General features: G+C 39.1%; 1 protein-coding gene and 2 long non-coding RNA genes across 4 annotated transcripts; 1 reads left to right on the forward strand and 2 right to left on the reverse strand.

Moving 5' to 3' along the window:
* The first annotated feature begins 231 nt into the window (after positions 1–231).
* Positions 232–4,180, forward strand: LOC135588363 (uncharacterized). Its single transcript, XR_010476225.1, has 3 exons — positions 232–904; positions 3,487–3,561; positions 3,792–4,180. It is a non-coding gene; the product is annotated as an uncharacterized LOC135588363 (long non-coding RNA).
* An 838-nt stretch (positions 4,181–5,018) lies between these two features.
* LOC135588364 (aspartic proteinase oryzasin-1-like) lies at positions 5,019–11,379 on the reverse strand. The gene is made up of 14 exons (XM_065080455.1): positions 11,222–11,379; positions 10,597–10,974; positions 10,441–10,501; positions 9,239–9,333; positions 9,020–9,132; positions 8,677–8,845; positions 8,523–8,562; positions 8,362–8,426; positions 6,829–6,942; positions 6,682–6,746; positions 6,423–6,579; positions 6,227–6,346; positions 5,344–5,432; positions 5,019–5,256 (listed from the first exon to the last, which is right to left on the reverse strand). The coding sequence occupies exons 2-14, from the start codon at positions 10,966–10,968 to the stop codon at positions 5,172–5,174; spliced, it is 1,545 nt and encodes a 514-aa protein (XP_064936527.1). The 5' UTR covers positions 10,969–10,974; positions 11,222–11,379; the 3' UTR covers positions 5,019–5,171.
* Positions 11,380–11,970: 591 nt separating this feature from the next.
* Positions 11,971–17,501, reverse strand: LOC135589197 (uncharacterized). Of its 2 annotated transcripts, none has more exons than XR_010476642.1 (5): positions 17,317–17,501; positions 15,791–16,200; positions 15,495–15,633; positions 13,445–13,571; positions 11,971–12,311 (listed from the first exon to the last, which is right to left on the reverse strand). It is a non-coding gene; the product is annotated as an uncharacterized LOC135589197 (long non-coding RNA). The 2 variants fall into 2 exon arrangements; XR_010476641.1 differs by having other exon boundaries at positions 15,495–15,686.
* Positions 17,502–20,739: the final 3,238 nt, after the last annotated feature.

Consider the following 20,739-nt stretch of genomic DNA (forward strand, 5'->3'; position numbering starts at 1 on the left):
AAAATTATGATAATTAATATTAAAATCGATTTAATATTGAGTCATTACGAGGGACTGAGTTTATAACGCTATATTTTGCGTGTGTCGACGATGTTAATGAGTTAATTATTATTATTATTATTTTTAAATGGATCGTATTCCTGAGGGCTCAGCGAGTTCTTTGTGGGCCCCGCTGTTTTTGAAATCTGAGACCGACTCTTACCGGCTTGTCCGAAGGAGCTGCTCCCCGTTTCCTCCCTCTCTGAAAGGCATCAGAAGCGGCCGCATCGATGACGATCATATTCAAACTCGGAAGCTTTTCTTCATCCCACCCGTCGCCGTTGTTGTTCACCACCACCAGAAACGGAGGCGCCTGCTTCTGCTGGTCTCTCTTTCCTTTTTACTCTGCTTTCTCCTCTTCGTCGTCAGAATCCTCGGAGCCGAACGGGAGAGAACGATGAGATGGTCGCGATGATGCCCTAAATCCAAACCCCTTTCTCCTCCCATGGTGGGATCTGGGAGCCGCCGCGGAGGAGGCGGCAGCGGTACCGCCACGGGGCTTCCGCCTACGCCGACGTCATCGCGACACAGGTCGCTGCTCGCCTGGACGACTACGCCGAGGTCTTCGGCGACCTCGCTGGCTCGTGCTCCATTCCGCTTTTCGACCTCCCGCCGGCTGCGGACGGCTGGTCTTCGGGGGCTTGGCCTTTGGAGAGTTCGTGGCTCCTTACGAGGAGATGTTTGCGGTGTCGAAGAGAGGAGGCGTATTCTTCGAATGGAAGGAGTGGCTTTGGTGAACCCCACATTCGCCCTTTTCATTTGTTTCTATGGTAGTTTATGAGTTGATCTTTTGATGCTTACCGCTAAAAGTTCCTTTCTCTATGTGTTCTGACGATGGAGATCTGGTGAGCTTTACTGCCGGACTGTGAGTCAGCTTATTCTTCTTAGTTCGATTACTAGAGATGTCTCCTTAGAGCAAAAATTCTTCTATGTCTGTGCTTCTTGCTTAATTTATGCTTTAATTGCATACGTAGCTTTAGCCCCTAGAAGAATTCTTATCAAATTCTCTGGGTAAAATAAGCTGTCAGAGAGGAAAAAAAAAGTTTCTTATTTGAATGAAATTGTTCTTCTATTGTTTAGGGCAAGCAAAGAATTCATTCGGAGATAGGCATTCTTTTGGTACGAAAGTCCTCAAAGAACACTGTTCCTTTTATTGTTGGTTTCATGTTGAATGTGTTACCTAGGTTTCCTGGTAAACCTCGAAATTAGGTAACATATGCATGCTCCAGTTGATAAGTTTGTTTGCAGGAATTTATTTTGGCGAAAGTATGTTCAAGTTTGCTGAAGAGTCATGTAGTAAATTAGAAAAGATTTATGGGATTTGGATGCCATTACTGTTTTTTAAAGCAAGGACAAATAGCCACCATAATCCTACATCCCAAAAATCAATCGCTTTATGATTAAGGACAACCTTGAATAATTTTGTTTTCTAGTGGAACCCTTTAAGTACATTGAAAGTTTGGAGCCAGACAACATCGGAGTGTCTCCAACTTTTGTCTTACCTGAGGGTTTTTCTATGTTTTTGCAATTACTGGACAATAAATACTGGTAGAAATATAATTTGTAACTAATCTCAAGGTAGGCTAAGATTGCACAGTAAGCAGCATCGTGATTTGATGTCCATGAGGAATGTGATCTAGGAGAAGAATACTTTTGAAAATATTGGATGATGAAAGTTAATCAATTGCTAGTATGAATTCGGTGTCTTCTCTCTTTGATTTCGTATCTACTGAGTTAGATATAAAAGAAAATGTGGTGTTTCATGACACTCTCATTTATCTGCTGAATCTTTCAGCAGAAGTTTGCAGCATGTGATTGACAATGTCCATTGCTTGTGGAGCAAACACTTGCGCAATATGTGGACATGATTCCATCTATCAGGATTAGAAATTATCCTCCATTGAAGTAGGTGACATGTCCACCCTTTTCACTTTTGATTTCTTTTTCATTATCAGTTGCTGTCAGTTACTTGCTGCTTTTCTTTGTAGCTGTTATATAATCTTTCCGCGTTCCAGTCATCCTTGGTACATTCTTAGTTTCATTGTTCACATGCTGCTCTTGTGAGGGCTTTGGAACACTCTTGCATCTGCAGTTGATGTTTTCTAACTGGTGATAAATTGGCAATTCCAAGATTTGTGTTGCGTGCTAACCCAACGGAACTGATCATAATAAACTATGCTAATAGGCCGAGCTGCTATGAAAATCTAGTTTTCTAGATATTTCATATCAATTTACATTTTACTTTCTTGTTGAAGCAATCTCAGCTTGATATTCAAAGCAGACACATTCATCAAGTATCATTCATGACTATCTTCTTTCTTGACTAAGTTGCTTATGTTGGTTTAAGTTTGGTGGATAAGCTTGATATTGTGATGACAATTGATGTCTTATGTTTCCCTACAAGTTCCAAACTTTGGAAAGCTGATACGAAGTTCTAGTTATCAGCAAGTTCATGTTTAGGAAATTACTTTTTGAGAGATCCCCTCCAAATCACTGGTATCACTAACAAAATATTGATCTTGTATATGGAGGAGCTTGTGTGGGTGCCTGCTTTGCACTAGTTTTGTTCCTTTGTTCTTTCAATAAATAGAGAAGACATTCTTATCCATTACCTGCATCTGACCTGGATCCTACTTAGAATCGACCTGACCTTGACTTGGGGACTCCTGGCCGTATTAAAAGGGTATATTTCTCAGAGAAGACCCATTGAAACAAGTAATTTTATTTCTAATAGGATGTATTGCTATCATAGTCTTTACATTCATAATGAGTAACTTGATTGTGTAGTTATTTTATTCACATAACTTGTCAACATTCTAGTAGTTATTATTTCAAAGCATATTTTCCTTTCGATGTTGGGGTGTTTGAGACTATCTACTTGAGCATTCTTTCATTATGACTAATTAGTTAATTTTAACATGAAATAGATTTATGTTTGGATTTTTAGTATTTTCAGTTCACAAAACATATTTTATATAGATTCATTGTTGTTAAGCCTACATTGTATCCAAACTTGACTTGGACCTTAACTTTTTATTTGACCTACACCCATAGCAGAGCTGAAAGTTAAACTGTTAGAATCTGGATCTCATTTCTCTGACCAAAGCCCCTATTTTTAGGTATCCCCCTTGTAAGTGATACTCGGAACAATACCTTCCGTACATGAATTTGAGTCATGTTTTCACTTGTGTTTATGATCAAAAAAATTCAGTGGATATCGTCTCCTACTGGTCGAATGTGTTACAGTCAACCAGGATTAAGTTTTATTTCTCTTACCAACAGAATTATAGGTTCTGGAAGCCCAGCTCATGGGTAATTATTGATTGGCATACTTGAGATATCATATTTGCCTATTTAATTCGAACCCTATTTATTGTAGTTTTGTATATCTTAGCATTAAGAATAAAATTTCCTGGTGGCTGAAGAATTATTTACTTGGATCTGCAGATATTAGCGTTGGTTGCTGGCATCATGCTTGGGTTCCAAGAATTTTGCTGCCAGAAGAGAAGCGTCACCACTAAGGTATTCCATTCGATGTAGAACTGTGTTGTCTACCAACATTGTTGCAACAGGTTCAGCCGAGAAAAATCTTTGCAATCAGAGAACTGATTACCGACAATAACCTGTACAAAATAGTTGATCTCTGGTGTTTTCTTGGAGAACAGCTTCTCATGGAACTCACCATTGTGGATTGCATTATCACGAGTTGTCAAGACTTGATTGGCTCACAATGTTCTGTTTCTACCCTGCAGTTAATGACTGAACAACAAGGTTTAGGGATAGTAGAGAGAGAGAAGCATACGGCTGTGTACGTGTGATAAGAAGGAAGGCTACGTCAGCATTCCTTCGTGCTGTGAGATGTGGAACGTACCTGAAGATTAAACAGCTATTCCAGCAAGAGGTGTCTTTGTCTCTTCCACGCATGATTGCAGAATAGATGTCTTTGATCTTCTCCGAGTGGGAAGCTGCGATTAGCCGATCATCTCTCCATCGGAACATGGCCAGCCAGCCAGATCTACCTGCAGCCTAAGGAATTCGCTGATTTGGCATGCATCCATGTTTACGATGGCATAACATCTACATACATCAGTTTACATTCTCTTCTTTAGAGCAAATTTGATCGGTTGGAGTTCTTGATCAACCACTGAAGCTTAATATCGAGCCATCATGTTTGCCACGCATTAGCTCTCCTTATTGAGCGTGCTCGCATCGTGTTGGAGGAAGATGATTATGGCGGCATGAGGGCTGAAACGGATAGAACACTCTCACCCTATATCCATACCTAGCTCATTAACACATGGGCTGAGATGCTCGGCCCAAATACTATACATGTTGAACTTTCGTTATTCAAATTAGATTTGATGAATCTTAATTAAATTAATTATGATTTAATTAAAAATTATTTTATTCAATTGAATCAAATAAAATATCTTCTCATTTAACAATAACAACTTCTTCCTATGGCTCAATAGGTTATGCGCATTTAATCCCTAATCACAGGTGGTGTTTTAATCCCTAATCACAGGTGGTGCTGTTATTGCTATTTGACTTTGTGTTCATCGATCCTCCTCTCTCTCCATCAACAAACAATAATTTCTTCAGGTATCGACAATTGTCCACCCCATTGACATCCCTATATCCAATGGATAGCGCTTGCACTACTCCACAAGTGGTAGTTGATTGGGTCCTTCCGTGAATTGGCAACAATGTCATAATAATCTGTCAACATTTTCCTACTTGAAGTAGATATCCTCCATCACCAAAACTCACATGTTCAAATACCACAGGCTCCAAAATCCCCATGCATTGCACAACCAAAATATGTCGTAATAGAAAAAGTAAGTTCCTCGACAGGATATGGTAATCCATCGCGAGTACTTGATCCATCAAATTGAATCAATTTCCGCCATGACACATCTAGCTATTCCCAATTTCAGGCAAGCAGCAGGAGTTTTAGATGATATACTACATCTACAAAGTGAGAAGCAACAAATGTTTCCTTGGAAGGATCATTAGCAACAGTAGTTTCACAGAAGCAGAACAACATAGCCCACAGTTTTATGTACATGCATCACCTGCCGTCCTTTTTATTTGGTTATTCTATATGAAGACGTCTGCTAAGCATTTCTGTTCTAAGCTGCTTCTGCAAACCCAATTCTCAAATTGCCATAATCAAACACTGTATGATAGGCTCCCATGAAGACGTCACCCAGTATCCTGCAGCAGTTTCAGAGAAGTATCACGAACAACAGTTAATACAGAACAAGCATGCACATGAATGCAGGCAGAAATGGAGATACACACCAAAGAGGGCCCCGAGGTGGTGGAATGTCAAAAGCGGTGAACCCACTGATGCACTGTGCCACTGATCCCTCACCAACCTTGAGAATGTACTGCAGAGCAGGCAAGAACATGGATGGGTAAGTCGGCAGATCAGGCTTTCTCGCCAATAAATACAATCATTTTACAACCTTGACTACTTCTAAACATTCTAAAACAGAAAAAAGTCTGCCCATAGGCACCATTTGCAATATGCCATCCACAGCATATGGAGTACACTGTTTTCACCCATCTGTATACTACACAGTATATACTTTCCCTAGAACGTTGATTCACCTGATAGATTTGAACTGGACCCACTAATAAGTGGGTCAGGCCCGGGTTCAGGGGCTGAACACAATATCATCCGTGTGGCACACGGAAATTTCTACTCGATGCACCTAATATTTGTACTGAGAGAAGTGCCAAGTTTATTTTTTCAATTATACACGAACGCTGTATCCACTTAACCTGACATGCCAAGCAAGGTTCAGAGAGTACAATCATTGCTCCTATTTACTTGCAGACATATGAGTAACCAAGGAAAATAATGTCAAAGCCATGACAATCTATTTAAGAAAAGCAACTTAAAGGTTTTGAAACACAAAGTTAAGAATTCTTTCACATCTTGAGTATGACAGATAGATAAATAATGTCAAATGGAAAACCTATAAAAAATATCAAATTAAACTTAGCAGCTATTAATGAATATATAATGTAAGCCAAGTCATGCAACTTGCAAAATCATAAGCAAGTGCATATATCTATATAAAATTGTATCTAACAGCTGAAATAGCCAGCAAGTAACATTTTTGCAGAAAGAAATTGTCATAAATAATATATTTATCACCCAAGCACTCAATATTACCTGCTCCGGTTTGAGCTCAAATACTTTACCACCAATAGTGAAGGAGACACCAGGCATTGATGCAAGGGCACCACAATCTACAGCTGATTCTCCCATGGGGCTAGGTAGCCGATCACATAGCTGAGAAGCAACTCAAGCTATGACTCAACATATACAAATAAATCCTCCCAAAATATATAGTTTAGAGAAAACCCACCTCATTGATGTAATTCAATATGTGTTCTTTTGTCTGGTTCTGTCTCAACTGATTTTGCATCCAAACAACTGCCATCTCACAAGCACTGCACATAGCATCACTCTGGAGACCAGCTGATATATCACCATTATCATTCACCACGCTCTCAAGGCCAATACTGCACAGTAAAATGGCCCATCATTAAGTAAATTGCATAATCACATATAGGGCTATTAGACAATAAGATCATAATTGAACTTTCCAGCAATCTACTACTGACCTAATACCACGGGTTCCATCAAAGGTACACAGACCAATCTGAGCACAAATCTTGGCAGGTTGTGTCTGTAAAATAAACCAGATATGTTTCCATTTGCAAAAAATTATGAAAAATAATTTTTAACATGCTTATGAAACTGCTGCAAACCTCTGCCAACAACAAATCCAGAATTTGTTGCCCATATTCAGCTACTACTGCTTTGCACTCTTGACTAACAACACCAGAAGCTCCAATTTTGTGGTTGATCTCTGCAATGATGGTCTGCAAGAGGATACAGGGATATAGGAGGCTAATCCGTTACCCGGAAAAAAAAAAGATTGAAAACTAATAGTTTCTTCAAAATTAATCCAGTGGTCTTCATCAAGTGAAAGGAAACTTGATCAGGTATAATTAGAGGACAAGAATTTTACAAAAGGGACAAAGATTACGCAAGCGTGATAGCAGTAGCTAGTAGACATCAGAGCATATACATCACAAAATCTAGCCATGGACCATCAAATATAACTAACTGAGAGAGATCTAGGTGCCAATTAATCATCTGCCAGATTTGAGAAAACTTATCTTGAATCCAATTGAATGCAACAAAATTATCCAACTTACCATGTTCTGTCTGTTGAATAACCCAAAAAAGTTAGGATTGTCTTGTCTTGGCATGATTCACATTTATCATGGCAAAAACCTGCATCACACTACTTTGTGTCTTGACAGAGAAAATACGCTTTGTTGACCATGAAAGATCTTGAGAAACTCTTTTATTCAGGGTGAAAAAGAGCTACACCTTAGAAGCTGGAATTTAGTGCATTAATTGATTAAGAAGACTGTTTTCTAGGTTTTTTTCTTGCTAATGATGATTAATTATCCTATAGTACAGCAGCAGACTATCAACCTTACAATATCTCATGCCTTCAAAGCATGAATAACATGAAGTAATGCTACCCGGTCAACAGTGTACACACTTCCAACAAATAGTCAAAGACATAAAGTCTCAAGATGTTGTGGATCACATGCTCTTCGTTATCATTTTCCTCAATAGTAACCCATGCTTTTTACATTTGACACAGAACGGATGGCACAAATAATTTGTGTATTCTTAAAGTCATTATTTCTCATGTAATAATTATTATCATAGATGAAATAAATATATTTTTTAATTCTTCAGAAAACAATTCAAAAAAACAGAAGAAACCTCTTCCTGCCCACAGCTGTAACAACACGAACACTCAGAAAGTTTTTCCTCCATCAATTACTTGGAAAAGAGATAAATCCCAGACAAAAAACATAGAAGTTATAACATACAAATCAAAAAATTATCCCATTGTATATACTCAAGTTACAAAATCGATAACAGTAAAATTCTATTGTGAAAAACACTAGCGAAGAAGAGATACCATGTCTATGTTCGATTAGGAAAAATGAAAGATGAGCACAACACTAATGAGGTCAAGTTTCGTCTTTCCAAATAACAGAAGAACTATGTTTGGGCAATCAAAACATTTAGAAAAGAGAAAAACTGCAACATGTAAAGAATCAAAGTGTGTTGTGTATTTATATCTACCACAAGCAGATTCAATAGATTTAAGACTGCTTTCTAAAGCAAACAGAGGGGGGGGGGGGGGGGGGGGGGGGGGGGGAGAGGATGGGGCTCAGTTATTAAAAAGGGCCACCAGAAGATTAACATACTGTTGGACCAGCAAGCAAAGAAGTTCCAGAATCTGCAATTGCTGCACAACCACCAGCACAATACCCTGACAGACAGCACAATGTACAAATTACATCTTAAAAGCTGGTAAAAGGAAAAATATCAAATGATAATGGGTGATATAAAAATCCATATGCATTACCAGTAGATTGGCCACCAATCATGACATCGCCCATCTTAAACTGTCATCCAGCATGAACCAGTAACAACAGCTAATATATTAGTAAACATAGAAGGACATGGCATTTGTCAGCATCCAACTGAATGATCAGACAAAAAAAGGGTTCAGATATTACCTGCCAGTATCCCTTCTGAGTCACAGGAACATAAGTGTGTTCACCCTTGTAATGACTTGGATCAACACCTCCAAATACAATTTCACCTCCCTCCCCGTCCTCGGAATTTCGATTAAACCAGAAAGAGAAAATAGGTTCTTTTACAAGGCCTTGCTCAACAATATTGTACCTGTCAATAGAAATATAATTGATCAATCATTCAGTCAATAAAGCCTTTCTTTCAACATAGTGAAAACTTCATAAGACATGATGTGGAGAAGCCTAATAAGGCATATGATTATTGGAAGTAATAACAGAAGCATATCTTAAGAAGAGAAGTTCTGAAGAGTAATGGTCACAATACCACACAGGTGTAACATTGCCAACTGATATTTCCTTAAATCCAAGTCCAAGTATGCCATCAAATTTTGCAACCAAAAACGTGACACTAGGCTCTCTGGTGGCCTCAATAAAAACCTAAATAACATCAGTTTATGAGTTCAAAACTTGAGCAGAGACTTGAATGACTAGAATGAATGAACTATATATGGAGGAATTCAGTGAAGCTATTGCTATTGCTAACCTGATCTTTGACAACTAGATCACCAACCGTAACATGATCTTGACTAAAAAAACCAGAAATTGACCCAGATCCATAGCGAATGGCTGCTGGCTTCCCTGCTTACAAGAAAATAATTTTCAAATGAAAACATGAAGGTGCTTTGTAAAGACATAACATTAAACAATACAGGACAAGAAAACAAACAATAATGCAGATATTGTTCACTAAAAACTTCAGGGGAAATGAAAATAAGATTGTGATACTGCAACTAAAGGAACCTACCCCAGCTTGAAGAATCTGTAGGCTAGTCTGGAAATAAGTCAATAATGGATGCAATATAACCTTGTTCATGTCCTAATCGCAATGGGACAACAGGTTTTTCAATTTACAACCAGAAATCACAAATAGAATGTAGAAGTGGTTGCCATTCTGCTGTTTCCTTGGCCCATGAATATACTAAAGATCTCTTGAAAAGAGTTGTTTATCATATTTCAGTGATATCCAACCACTAACACGATAATTTGCTAATATGTCACTTTACTGGACAAGTTATCGGCCATTTTTCTGATATGTCATCACTTTTCGCTACATCATTGTTTACAGGTCAGTTATGCAGATAAATATACTCTTACGCTGAAGACCTGTATAATGATTTATTTTCCAGATAAAAAAAAAAGCAATTTGATGAACTCAGGAACCATAAATATCTGCACAAATGGAATTTCGCATGGATAAATGGAGCTTTCCTTTTTTCTGCCTATCACTTGGTTTTGAATGATTCATCTACATACCCATCTACATGTGTTTGTGTGTGCATACACCCTGGGAGTCCACAAATGCACCCCACAGAAAGTACCAAAGTGCATCTTTAGTTGTCCCGGTGAACAAGAGAAAGTGATACGCTAACCTCAATTACATGTTCATCTTTGCTGAAGTATCTCTACAAGGGACGTTAATTATTACATCAAACAAATGGGATGAAACAGGTGGTCACAAGAGACGTTAAAAGTTAGGGATCCCCCTCTCACCCCCTACAATTTTAACAAAATATGTAGACATTCTATCATTAGAATCATATTAAATTAATACTTCATCATGAAACTTGCAAACCATTAAATATTCTTGTTTTTAAAAAAAATATCATAAACACATTAATGAAAGTGTAGCTCATAAAAGAGAAATTGAAAGTATTGAGATCAGAAAAAAGAATTGAAACTACAAACCGTTCTTTTTGTAGGTGCTTGACTTGCTTGACTTATACTTCGAATGGAAATAACAAGCCAACTGCAGAACATAAATTAGATAAACATATGAAGTTACAAACTGATACTGCACCAAATAAACGTTCAGAGAATTATAAGAGGGAACAAAAATCTAACCGAGAAGTAACACTTGGCAGATGGAACCCACAAATTTGAGCTGCCAGTGTCAAATATCACGGTGAACTTCTGCGCAGGTGTTCCAACGCCGATCTCCCCGAAGTACTGCGCGTTCATGTAGTTCTTCAGGGAAATATAATCAGCATCTCCTTCGTCCTCGAGACCATCTCCAAGTCCATACTTCCGGCCCATCAAGCTCTTCCTTTCCTTGTCCATTATCCGAGACGCAAGCCTGCTGCTTTCATCTAAGGGTTTCTTCTTCAGGCCAATCCTGATAAATCCATCTTCCTCGGCCGATGCCGGAACAGCAGAAACAAGCAACAAGATCGAGAGAAGAAGAGGAATCACAACCACCCCGCATCTTGTTCCCATGATTACCTATCAAACAACAAAATCATCTAAATATAGCGGACTCTAGTAAAGAAACCCTAAAATTTCTCATACTACAGCACGATCGGATCACAGGTACCAAAAGATCACTCGGAATTGATTTCGTCGACGGTAAAATAGACCGAAAGGAAAAAAGAAAAGATTTCAAATTAAAAGAACCAAAGAAACTGTACAAAGAACCCTTAACAGCAAGAAAGGTGTACGAAATCAAACAAGAGATTAGGTGATCACTCACCGCGAGAGGATCTGAGACCGAAACGAGGAGGAGGAGGAGGAGGAAGAGGGGAGTGACGATCGGCGAAATCGAGAGTCAAAGAGATGAACTCGAAGTCCCACTCGACGTCTATTTAAAAGGGCGATATTCGTAGGGTACCGTCCGTCTGATCTTTTCGTTAAAACGACATCATCCGTTGGAATAGATATATATTTGCCGCTTTATATGGTGGTGGGGTGCCGCTTTATGGCAGTGAAGTCTTTTAGCACGCCCGATGCGACCCCGCTCGTCACCCATTTGTTGATTCTTCGGGTCCTACTAAACGGACGGATAACTAACAGGGTAAATGTTGGGGACGGTCGGATGAGACTTTGGTTGCTCCGCATCGCGTTAAAATCTGATACGTGGGGACCACCGGAAAACACGAGAAGGGGTAGTGGCGAGGAAGAGCAGTACTTAATCCACTCGGGTACGGCGTCCAGATTGGATACCTGCATATGGATTGAATGAAGTGATGTGGTCCCCGCTCTGCTTCGAGTCAAACGATCAACGGGTGAAATGGAACAATCGAGTTTATTACAGATGAAGACCCGTTCGGGAGACCTGTATGAAACACGTTGTCCTTAACATTGCACATGACTGCTAAATAAAAATGCTTGCACTCTGTAACAGCAACTATCACTTAAGCCACGAGAGGTATCAGGCAGATTGGCTTCATAAGTTCATAGAACAGCATGACATTAGTTGGTAGGACAAAGAACTGCCGGAAATAAGTGTGGAACTGAGAATTTTAGCATAAAGCTTCCAGGTACAGGCAACATAAGACAGTTTGAATAACAAAACTTCAACGCTGTGATATCAAGAGAATGCACAGTAATCAAATCTAGGGTTGGTTAAGCACTACTACCAATCACCAACATCTTTTGTACTAGGTGCTCTGTATCTGAAACTCTCCGCCTTTCCTTCTCACACTCCCTCTCCTTTTCTCTGCTTCGGCTGCAGCGCCTTTCCCTCTCAGGACCATCTATTTCTCTGTTCTTGCTGCTTTCTCGCTTGTTGCTATCTCTGCAGCGGTCTCTGCTTTTATCCATACCATGTCTCCCAGTCATAACTAGTAAATGCCATGAAAAAAGAGGAAAACAATTATGCAGAACAGCACATATGTCGATAAAGATATCTAAGTAAAACATCGAAGCAAAAGTTCAAATCCTCGTAACTAAGTAAAACATGTTGAGAATAGGATGTATTAGACTATTAGTTTTATATTTTAAGCACGTGGTCATAGGATAATTGTGGGATCATACACCTGATATTTCAATTCACAGGCAAATTGTTGAAGCATATAGGAATATTACCAGTTATAACCTAGAAGATATAACAACAAAGATATGATAAGAAATAGAAAACCAATTAAGTCATGAAGAATGCAGAACGTAGAAATACATCTTTCTACCAAAGGTTGCAGACACAAGAAAGGGTAAAAAGAACTAGGAAGCATGTTATGGATAAACGATACAGATCAACTGATATGTAAAATCGTCCAAAAATAGGATAGAATGAAGTATGGATATGATAGTTAAGGAATCCTTCTAACAATGTATTATAGTGTATAACAAGAATTAAAATTAATTTATAGAATAAAAATTAATTAGCACAAATAATAATTAATTGCAAGAGGATAAACGATACAGATAAATCGATATGTCAAATCTTCCAAAAATAGGATAGAATGAAGTATGGATATGATAGTTAAGGAATCCTTCTAACAATGTAATATAGCGTATAACAAGAATTAAAATTAATTTATAGAATAAAAATTAATCAGCGCAAATAATAATTAATAGTTAAGGAATCCTTCTAACAATGTAATATAGTGTATAACAAGAATTAAAATTAATTTATAGAATAAAAAATTAACCAGCGCAAATAATAATTAATAGCAAACAGTTAATAGGCAGAGTATCCCCTTCTTTCTTGTCATCAATGCTTTGCAGCAAATGCTGATGGTTTGGCAGAGTATCCCCTTCTTTCTCACCATAGCAATGGAGACAATAGGATCTAAGAGTATATGCATATTAGAACTTTCATAAATTAACTGCAAACTACAAAAACAGCAGTGGATTACAAAGTAGCTATTTCTTTTTTCATAAAAGCATCTACAAAAGTGAAACAGAAAAGGATAATAAATTCTTCGACAGAATGTAGTTAGGTCTCTGAACTCTTGAGAAATGGTTAAAAAAATACCTGTCTCATCAACCTCCCATTCAGCACGTCCAGAACCAGGAACCATCTGTCCAGATTCAGCCCGTTGTGTTTTTGCACGGAATTTCTTCTTAAGGTTGCCAAATTCATCATATATTTCCCCATCATCCTGGAAGCCAAGAATGCAATATTAGAATCCAAAGATTAAAGAAAAAAAACAACATAACCAAGAATATGACAAAAAAAATAACATAAGATGGCTCAATTAAGCAATAAAAACATACACAAACATGTTCAATTAAGAAAAAATAAGTCCATATGCTCAGGCGCCGGAAGCAAAGTGTGTGTCCATGTATCACCGATGACCAACAGTCTTATATGACTAAAGCCAAATGAACATACATGCTTGTTTGCTTGCTTGATAATCATTAGCAATTGCATTTCTAGCATGCTTATCAAGCATAAGCATAAATATAGACAAATAGAACACACATAGAATAATCAACAAGTTGAAACAAGAGAATATACAAAAAAACAAAAATTTGGGATTTTTGTTTTATGTTCTTCCGTTGTGCATGTGATGTCGCTCCTAGATTTCCCTATAATTATTTCACAACAATAAACTAAACACTCAAGACAATTGCTTCTGCAAAGCATGTGCAATTACATGCTAGGATATAGACAACACTCCACAAGAGCACACAAAAGATCCAAAATAAAACTATGATAAAAATCATCCACAAGAAAGGAATAAGACAAGCAGGGAAGTATCACTAAGTTCATATCTTCGCATGCTCCTTTCCTGTTTGCCTAAATTTGTCCAGACAAAAAAAGACAATTTCAAATCAGAGGACTTAATTCGCCAACATCAAAGAGTACAATAAAGAACATCTAATCCATGCTTGAAATGGAGCTATAGTTGTGCATAAGCTTTCACTAGTTGGCAAAGACCAAAACAGTGAAACCTGAAGTGGCATGAAAAAGAAAGCGGTTCGCATCTCTGCACTCTGATCTGTATAATGGTGAGTGCTATTGATGACATGAAGAAGACGGCTTTTTCAAAAGCTCCCCCCGGGGCATCATATTCTCTGCCTCAATGACACTAATTGACTTACCGGTGAAGAAGAGAGTCGATTCTCTGCCTCAATGACACTGAACAAGCTTAGTTGAGTATAATGTTGCGCGTTAGAGCGCTGAACGGAATAAGATAATAGATAGGAGAGCTTGTCGAAGAGAAATCAGAAATAACACTAAATAGATTGCTGGTGTATAGAGTCAAAAATCAAAGAGAATAATAATTAAAGCAAACTAATGAAGTGTCTTACGCTGAAAGAAAGGGTAAATTACAAAACTAGTCCTTAATCTTACTAGGAAATTTTCAATTGCAAATCTGGTTTTCAGCTTCTGTCAATTCACACTATAATTAATGTTTTGGGCGAGTCAGCAGTCAATTTACATCCATAAGCTAATAGTTATGATAACTACACAATATGAGTTGGCTTGTCAATCCAGTATAGATGCCGGCAAGAAAGTTGTCTAATGGACAATTCTTAAACCCTAACAATTGCACTTGATGACAAGCTAATGTCCAAGTTGTAGGCATTGAACCATGTGACATGTCAAACAAATTTTCTTGGTGAGATTTAGGCCAAGTTTGAAAGTCAATTCTTACAGTGCAACGAGGTCAACTTTGGCCAAAACTTTTGGATGGAATTGACAACAGGATTTCATTGGAACATTAGATAAAATTTAGAAAGTCGATTGGCAAAATTAAGGTTAAAGAACTCACTTGAAATCTTCCAAAAAAGTCATGCAATGACCAAAAGAGATTAGATGTTTGGATTCCTTAGGCATTTTTCGGAATAAAAAACATAATGCTAGCCATCTAACTTACAGAGCAGCATGCTTCACTGAAGCAAACAGTGATTGAGCCAAACGACATATATGTAATATAAACTTTTTGGCTCTATAATACCCCATGATTCATATAGTTGGATTTCATCTTGCAAAAAACTAGATACTATCCACGTAAGTAACAATAAGGATTTCAAACAGGATACAGCTACCCTTATAAACAAGGAGTGTTACTTACATTGGACAGGGCCAGTCATTTGAACCAAAGAGCCCCATAGAACCACCAACATGACGGGCACGTTCCCCAGTATCACCACCACCACGGCCCCTCCCTCTACCACCAACAGCACCTGTTCCACCAGCACCAGCAGGTCAAGCTGTCCCACACCAATTACAAACACCTCAGAATGCAAAGTTCACATTCGAACATCTGCTAAAAAAATGTATAAGAAAACATATTGCATTGCCTTGTAACTATTCATGATAGATTCAAGACAAAATAAGGATCTCATGGTGCAAGAACAAGTGGCTCACCATTGTCATACCAAAGACCTTGTATTTGGACACATCCAGTCTCCATCTTTCTGCCATGACTGTCCTGAAGCATCACCACGACTTATACCTCTACCTCCACCACGATCCACATCATCATACACCCCAGGTACCGTGCTTGAATTTGCTTCAAAGCCATTCTGTTGAGCATATGAATGATCATTCAAATCTTTGGTTTTTGACTCTGCTATATGTACTTCAATGGGGGCTCCATGAAAATCCTTGTTGTGGAACCATTCAACAACAGCATGAGGATCCTTGTATGTAATTGTTGCATCACCCATTGGGTCATTGGTAACTTTGTCTCTGTACAACCAAATTTTGCTCGACCATACCTTTGGCAACCCTATGGTGCCATTCCCTGAGTAACTTGCCGTAGCAACAGATGAAACCTATTGAGAGAAAATAGATCTAGTAAGGTCTTACTTATTTGAACCCAAAAACCCATTTTAACAACATGGGGTAGAATTGAAGAATTGTCCTTGCACAATCATGGTGAAACCAACTGAGCTAATGTGGATAGTAATACATACTCATTAATTTGTAATTATATTTAGATCTCCCAAATTATAAGAACATGAAAGCTTTTAGTCCTCAACTGTGCACAAATCAAAAGAATTATTTAATATAGTGTGCTTAGTAATAAAATAAATCTCAAACTGTGATGCACATTCATTGGTGTCATCAAATTCAAACATCAATAATCGTTTGAAAAAATATATATATAGGGCACAGAGAATAAAACTTCCTTTAATTCAATAGTTAAAAAGCAATATTCAAAACCTCAGTGCAAGCAAAATTTCCCATTCCAGAAAAATCTGTGTGGCCTAAGAAGATCTAATACCTGATTTCTCAAGATCAATCAGTGTCAATTCATGTAACCACAGAAGATAATAACAATTCTTTTTCCCCTTAAAAATCATCCTTAGATCAATCATTATGCACACCATCTACCAGAAGATCCTGAATGCCAAACCTACTTCAGGAATGTATATAGACTCCTATATAAGCACAAAACATTCCTTTTTCAGAATATATTCAGTGAGCTTGGCTATGCCATGGACAAAAATGCTATAGGTACAATTCAGATTTTCTTAACTTATGAAATAACAAATGTAATCCACTAACTTATAAAACACCGATCGTGAACCCTAACTGAAAGTTGTCGTAAATCTTATCCTCGCTCTAATGTGAGCTAAGCAATGTCGAGTCCATAGAGATAATCTGGATCCTTCTAGATGTAGAAATGTCATTTTTAATCTTAGAAGTTCGTTATTTGTATCGATTTAACATCAAAACCATTTACCAAAGAAACAAAACTTTTAAGAGACTACATAAGGCGAAATCTTGACCAACATTACCGGGTACGTAGCCAACAACGACAAAGCTTCAAAGACCATCAATGACAGAGAAATTAATGGATCATTGAATCAAAAAGTGGTGGGCGAGGCACCGATAAGAGTAGATTAGGGCAAAACGAAAAGGAACTGAGTAGTAAGAAAACGAACCACGAGCTAGTAGCTTAAAAGAGAGGGAGAGAGATTCCTTCGGAATCGGCGGCGGTGGCGGGACCTCGGCGTGACAGGGATCGTGAGCAGGCGTCGTCGACGAGATTAGAGCACTGAAACGTGGCAGGCGACGGGTGACGTCGAGAGAAAAAGGAACCGGGAGTAGTGGACCGGTCCCTGGCCGGGGCGGGGCGCGCACCTACAGAGATAAGATTACATCGATGTATTTGACCCGAAGCCGGCCATAATATCGTCATGAACCGGTTCGTCCGTTGCGTCCTCAAGAGGTGTTGACTGGTCATGAACCGGTTATTCGGTCCTCACGAGGTGTCGACTCGTCATGAACCGGTTATTCGGTCCGCAAGAGGTGTTGACTCGTCATGAACCGGTAATTTCAGCTGCCGCACCTGCTCTGAGGCAGGTCCGTTGCGGGGCCACCGCAGCCTCCGGTAACACAGCGCAGGTACGTTATAAGCGTCGCTTTTCATAGAAACTACTTGATCGACTCTCTTGGGATTACGTAGTGACGCGTCTCCTGGGTTTACAGATCATAATGCAACCAAGTCAATTATCATGTCTTTATGAAATCAAAACTAAAATATTTTTTTTATAATATCATATATTTAATTTCACGTTGTTTGAAGGATTAGAAAATCAAAATCTAATAATCATATTTTCAGATAAATAATATCTCTATAAAATGATCATCTTCTCGTATCATATTGACGGATTGGATTGTCAATATGATAGAAAATACTCCTCAAGGCCTTAAAAGTCTCTTGGCTTCAATTGGAATGAATGAACTTAGTTAGATCACAACTTAGTTATTAAGTACTAATAATCAATTACATTTTTAGTCCATAGGTATTACTGGTCCAAACTATAGTGAAAGTCCTCAATCTGCTCGTGACACTCCTCTGTGTCGTGATCATAATATCAATGAAAATGATAATACTTTGATTTATCCCTCTTTTCTCAGAGAATCATCATCCACGGTAAGTTTTTAAGAATCTCTTTTCTTTTATTTCTAAGAAGATCTCAATCCTCACCATGTTGAGAGGAGTTGATTCGTACCTCAAGTGAGGTTTTTTGGGTTAACCATGCTTTCTTCATTGCGGCAAGCCCAAGATTGATTTTCTATGTGGTTCTTGGTGCGACCTTTTATGGGCTTCTTCGCACTTACTCAAGATCATTACTACTGTGGTAATATACTGATTGACCCTTTGGAGTATCTTGAGGATTGTCATCGGTGGTCTCTCCACCAACGACCAGAAGAAGCAACTGGGCCTTAGCCCTATCATAAAAGCCTATATCATAAGAGAAGAGTGGACATCCTGCACGTCTCGAATTTCACTAGTGAACTATATGACGAAGTCAAAGAGGGTTTCATCCTCCCTCTATCTCAGCTCGAGTAGCATAACCGCAGATAGCCTCAAACATATGTTTTCGAGGAAATGGACCATGAATTCCTTCGTAAGCTAAGTGAAGGCAAAGACCGAGAAAGGATTCCGATGATTGTACCACTCTTGCATTGAGCCCCTCAATGTCGTTGAGAATGCTCGGCACATTAAAGCGTCCTAGTTACCATACAAAGATATATGAGCTCGGAAAGCAACAATGTGCTTCATTAGGTCAGAGTTGCCATCGAAAGCATCCAATGATAGGAGATAAATGTTTATTGTGATTGTCTCCTCCTAGATGCTCTAGACTGTTGGGAAATCATAGGGGGGGTGGGCGACATCATATGCGCAGCGGAAGAACAAGAAAACAAAAATCCCCGATTCCCAAAAGGATGTTCATCGTCGTGCGAAGATTGGTGCGCAAAATCCGCAAAAACACAAAACTGCGTATAGAGATTGTGTTACCTAGGGAGATCGTATATCCCTGTTTCCTTGCAGATCCTTAGGAGAGGGTGAAGGAGGTCAAGCGTCCTCCTCTCTAGCGGTGATCCACACAGCAGGGTTGCGACGACGCTCCTCAAAACTCCAGGCCTACTCTGAGGTGGAGAGGGAGAGGAGAATAGGAAGGGCAAGCAAAGACTCTAGCCTATGAGGCTGTGAATCCCTCCTATTTATAGAGATCCCGTGTCAAAACCCTAATGGGTCCTTTCCCTAGTGGGTATTGGATCTGCATCCAATAAGACAAGGGCTCCGTCGGATATCTCATATCCGAACCTCTACTCATCGCAATGCCTACCATATGTGTGTGACCCTCTAGGCCCAATATCGAGCTGGCCGTGAGTCATACCTGTCAGAACTCCTTCTAACTAAGTGAATTATTATCTCTGTAATAATTCACTCGACTCATCGACTACGGAAGTACTAGGCCACTACGCCGTAGTCCCCAGACGATACAGGGGAATCCAATCCATTGGACCTGTCTGTCCTCAGTTACCATGTACCTATAGTCCCTCATCCATCTAATATCCCAGAGACCGTATATCGAGCATGGTGCTGTCAGACCCATACGGTTTCTACTCGAGTCTCGCTCTAATCGGATTCTCCCGGAGAACTCTTTCTCTCTCAACCCGAATGACCCTGGCCAGGGATTTGTCTGAGCAAGAACACATGGGATATTCCTCTCATGATACCGAGAGTGGATGATCCTCTATCGACACTCAATAGCCCTCGTAAGGTCGACTACCACTCCCAATGACCAACTGTACTAGATCTGGAAACAGCCAAACCTATAAGTCTGGTATCAAAGAGTGGAGCACTCATACAGGACATCCTTGGTGTCTCAAGTCTAAGAACCAGATACACCACTAGGACTACGGAATCGTTGTCTGACAATAAGGCATCATCAACCATCCAGCATTCCGTAAGCGGATCAATTAGTGAACTCATTCTCCAATGAGCACCTGTACTGTATCCCTAGTGTCCCTACACGAGCAGCTATGAGACCAGCTGCATCCATCATATGGACGGGTATACAGCACACCAGTCTATCCGGTTATCACGATGTCCCTCTCGAGTAACCTATGACCGGGATTATTTAGGATATGTGTTTAAAGGTGAATCGATCTCATTATCGTGATCTCATCACGATCCGATTCCCATTGCACAAATCCAAGGACATCACAATATATATGCATTTATGCAATAGTTATAAAGTGATATACGCCAAAATATAATAAGCAAAAAGATTCTGTATCAAGTCACACGTGCCATCACTCACGTGATTGGCTTGCTGGGCACTTATGACTAGCATAGACAAATGGGAAGCAGCCTGAGGTGGGGTCATCTGCATCTCTCCTTCTGAACTATTGGAACTCTTGATGCATCTCGTCTAGGTGCTGGCCCATCTATCGTAGTTGAGCCCTTAAGGAATCGTCTATTGAATCTATTGATTAGGTCTCTGATTCAAGTAAGGCCGGGCCCTAGTGTGATAGTGTACTGAACTTCATTGTCGGAAAGCATGGCG

This window comes from Musa acuminata, chromosome BXJ1-8 (genome assembly GCF_036884655.1).
Source record: "Musa acuminata AAA Group cultivar baxijiao chromosome BXJ1-8, Cavendish_Baxijiao_AAA, whole genome shotgun sequence".
Classification (NCBI taxonomy): domain Eukaryota; kingdom Viridiplantae; phylum Streptophyta; class Magnoliopsida; order Zingiberales; family Musaceae; genus Musa; species Musa acuminata.

What these genes read in the sequence shown, in the direction of transcription:
- LOC135588364 (XM_065080455.1), bottom strand. Translation starts at nt 10,968, where the DNA reads ATGGGAACAAGATGCGGGGTGGTTGTGATTCCTCTTCTTCTCTCGATC. An exon ending in ATCTAGTTGTCAAAGATCAG is followed by an intron (nt 9,133 to 9,238) that starts GTTAGCAATAGC and finishes GATGTTATTTAG; the next exon opens with GTTTTTATTGAGGCCACCAG. An exon ending in GATTGGTGGCCAATCTACTG is followed by an intron (nt 8,427 to 8,522) that starts GTAATGCATATG and finishes GCTGTCTGTCAG; the next exon opens with GGTATTGTGCTGGTGGTTGT.